The sequence below is a fragment of the Salvia miltiorrhiza genome, chromosome 1 (genome assembly GCF_028751815.1).
Source record: "Salvia miltiorrhiza cultivar Shanhuang (shh) chromosome 1, IMPLAD_Smil_shh, whole genome shotgun sequence".
NCBI lineage: Eukaryota > Viridiplantae > Streptophyta > Magnoliopsida > Lamiales > Lamiaceae > Salvia > Salvia miltiorrhiza.
Genome location: NC_080387.1, coordinates 63,006,192 through 63,009,676, shown reverse-complemented (window position 1 = coordinate 63,009,676; position 3,485 = coordinate 63,006,192). Strand labels below are relative to the sequence as shown.

The 3,485-nt window shown below is 43.6% G+C and overlaps 1 protein-coding gene across 1 annotated transcript; it reads right to left on the bottom strand.

The window, feature by feature from the left end:
- On the bottom strand, nucleotides 1–3,192 carry LOC131003199 (bZIP transcription factor 17-like). The gene is made up of 2 exons (XM_057929678.1): nucleotides 1,124–3,192; nucleotides 1–626 (listed from the first exon to the last, which is right to left on the bottom strand). The coding sequence occupies exons 1-2, from the start codon at nucleotides 3,027–3,029 to the stop codon at nucleotides 199–201; spliced, it is 2,334 nt and encodes a 777-aa protein (XP_057785661.1). The 5' UTR covers nucleotides 3,030–3,192; the 3' UTR covers nucleotides 1–198.
- Between the last annotated feature and the right edge of the window lie 293 nt (nucleotides 3,193–3,485).

Below are 3,485 nucleotides of genomic sequence, written 5' to 3'. Positions count from 1 at the left end.
TAAAAAGGAACTTGCATCTATATTAGTATAAGATCCATGGTACATCACGAAACATCAGTCTACATTTTCTCAAACTCAACATTATTATGCAAAGTTCCAGTTACATAAGCAGTTAACAAAGTTATATAGTGATCTTCTCTCTAACGAAGGTTGCGCCTTACACTATCTACAAAACTGGTGAACGACCTTCATTTTTTTTCACGCAGTTACAAGATGAGGAGCAGCCTTGAAGGGAAGCATGCACGAGTAAGTGACGTACCTAACACTGTCCATCAGTACAACAACAAAGATCCGTGACAGGGACTTCGTCCCCATCACACCGTCCACCTCAGCATCGGATACCTCTCTGGGATCGAAAAGCACAGAGACCACCATTGAAGATGTGTTTTTGTTTATGTTCAAGTCCTCTTTCTCTGATCTTCTTCGTGTGTGCTCGCCAGAGATATTGTGAGAGGACTCTGGAAGTGGGATTGGATGGAGAATCCTCCTATTTCTTGCCTTGCTAGAATTCTTACTCTGTGCTTCAGATATGTTTCTTGAAGTACTGGCCGGGACTATGGCTCCTGATGCAGCTGACGTGTCAAATTGGAATACTTCTGTGCACATACCAGCACTCAACATCGGCCCTGAGGACAGTTAAGAAGTAGGGTGTTATGCTTTCTCGACATCGACAACGACAACAACATGAGCTCTCATTATAGGGTAAGAGTTCCTCATTATGCAAGTTCATATCTTTACTCATAAGTAACAAAGCTAGCACTTGGCACTTTAATTTCCAGTTTTAGTACATTGAAGAACGTAGACAATAAAAGCAATGAAATATGCAAGCATACATAAACATGAATAAAAAAACATGGGCAAAAGAGTATTTAGAGATACAATGTCAAAAGAGTTGCACAAAAACAAGTACGGACATGAATAACAGCATATGCAAAACATATTGCAAACACAGCTTTTGTCCATTGTCCAATAGGACCTACAAAAAGTTGTTCCATAACATGAGTTGTGACGTTCAAAAATTCAAGCAACCATCAAGATTTAAATAAACATGAAAGATGGCAACGACATTTTGCTCTTGACAATATTTAGTAATATAAAGACAGTTTGTTTTGGAAAAAATTACCGGCCAGGCCTTCACGGAACCACTGCTGGAGCCTGCCATCAGTTGCTGTTGACTTCATACCATCCTTATCGGCTGCACCAAGAGCTCTTAAAAGGGGATGTCTAGCACCATTTCTTCCCATATCCTGACCAGGAATTGCAGGAGCTAAATCTCCAGGAACTGCCAGGCCAGTCTCACCACCACCATTCCGGTTAGATGCCATAGCTTTTTCACTTGCCAAAACCGAATGGATGATTAAATTCCCATCAATCTTGACAAGCTTATCGTTCCTGGGCACATACAACGACGCTGCAAGAGGTTCACTTCCATTGCCCAATCGAACAGATTCATCTGCACTTGGATCCCCTGGACTCGCCTGACCTCTTTGACCATGACGTACACTACCATTACTACTGTAATCTATTCTACCACCATGTATCTCATCAAACTCAGTACCATTTACCATCAACACTCTTCCACGATGTTTCTCACTAAACCCGCCTGTAATATAACTCTGTCCCCCGGTGAATGCTTCCCTTGCCCCTCCATATCTAACATTAACCATTGGAGCCAAGCCTCCAAACAACATTATGAAGAACAGCAAACCAAGAAAACTAACACCAGCAACCTTCCTGGTCTTCGGCCCATCATTCTTCTTGCCTTCCACCTTCCTGCTCGGTTTTGGGGCCTGCGCTGGCTGCTGCGGTTTCAACCTAGGGATCGGTACCAAGGGCACTTGAGAGCCCTGCGACTTCATCATATAAGGTTGAGCATATGGCATCCATGGGTACATCATGGCTGGATGTGTGTACATCCCAGGAGGAGGCGGTGCCATAGGAGGAGGCGCAGCAGCAGGGGGAGCGGGGGCACCACCACCACCACCCATTTGTTGCCTCAGAGTAGCATTTTCTGCCATGAAGTATGAAATCTTCGAATTTAAATCTTGAATTGTTGAATGCATGCTCCTCACTTTATCTTCCAACTCCTCTACATAATGTTTCTTCCTCTGTCTAGATAATTGGGCACTCTCCCGATTCCTCAACAGCCGTGCCTTTCTTTTCTCATCCTCCTCACTCAACCCCTCATTACTATTGCTACTATTGTTATTCTCTGCATTACAGTTAGATTTCCTGTACTTAATCCTTGAGTCGCTATGCGTCAAATCTTCACCTTCTTTTTTCCTTTTCAGCAAAGAAATGCTGCTATTATTACTAGCGGGATCCTCTAACTTAATCTTCTGATCAACAACACTATTTCTAACCGAACTGTTACTCGAATTAGGTGAAGAACTTACCGATCTGGCGACGCAATTATTTGAATCCTCCGAGACATGTGACTCAAAATTCCCGGAACCCTGCGAGTCTGGCGAGGGGCAATTCAACCCCTTCCCGTCATCATCGCCATTGTCAGCGCTGCCGCGGTTCGATCCGTTCGATTCCGGCGACGGCATGTTGAGATAGGCAGAAATCTGCTGCGACTCTGTATCCGGAGAAGTGGAATTCATAAGCCCCGAGCCATCGCAGCTCCGATTGCCCGAGAAATCACCATCTCCGGAAAGGTGACGCAGCTCCGACGACGACGATTTGAAAACAGAATGCATTTGTTCGTAATTCGACCCAACTTGGGCGAAACTCGGATCCACTCTGGGTTGGGAATGAAACTGCCGCAGCTGCGAGGGGTTAAGAAGGTGATCGAGATCGTCTGCCGGGGGAAGGCCGAGATCGTCGAAGGAAAAATCGAAATCGAGGTCTTCGAGCACGACGACGTCGTCTCTACCGTTTTCCCCCGCCACACCATCGCCGTTGAAGACGTGATGCGAGAAGAAACCGTCGTCGAGAGGCGCAATTTGCAGGCCGCATCCGAAATCACCGAAATCCGGCGGCGGTTCCGTCGGTGGATCCACGGCGACCACCGTAGCTTCAGCCATTTCGTCGGAGACTCGGAGTGCGTGTGGTGTGTGTGAAATTGGAGATGAGGAAATTGGGGGAATTTTCTCAGGTTTTAGGAAGGGGAGCAGCGTCTAAACTCCAAACGGCTGACTAGTTTATATCGCACGCGCGCGTGTGGCTGCACCGCATCTCTGCGTGGATTGTGTATTTTGTGCAAGAGTAATACTACTACTAAATAGGCACATTGTAGCCATCCAGGATTTACCTAAATAAAAAATAATTTAATTCATTTTAACTTATTTTTAAAAATAAAAATAATATTTAGTTATCTTATCATAGTCTCTACACTGTAATTATTTTTTTGTAATTTTTTGGTAACTTTTTTATTTAAAAATAAATAAATTAAAAATAAAAAATGTAAAAAAAAATAAGTACAATATAGAGAATATAGTAAAATAACTAAATCCTATTTTTATTTTAAAAAATAAATTAAA

Coding starts and splice junctions, on each gene's coding strand:
- LOC131003199 (XM_057929678.1), bottom strand. CDS start 3,029: ATGGCTGAAGCTACGGTGGTCGCCGTGGATCCACCGACGGAACCGCCG. Junction 627..1,123: donor GTTCCGTGAAGGCCTGGCCG/GTAATTTTTTCC, acceptor AACTGTCCTCAG/GGCCGATGTTGAGTGCTGGT.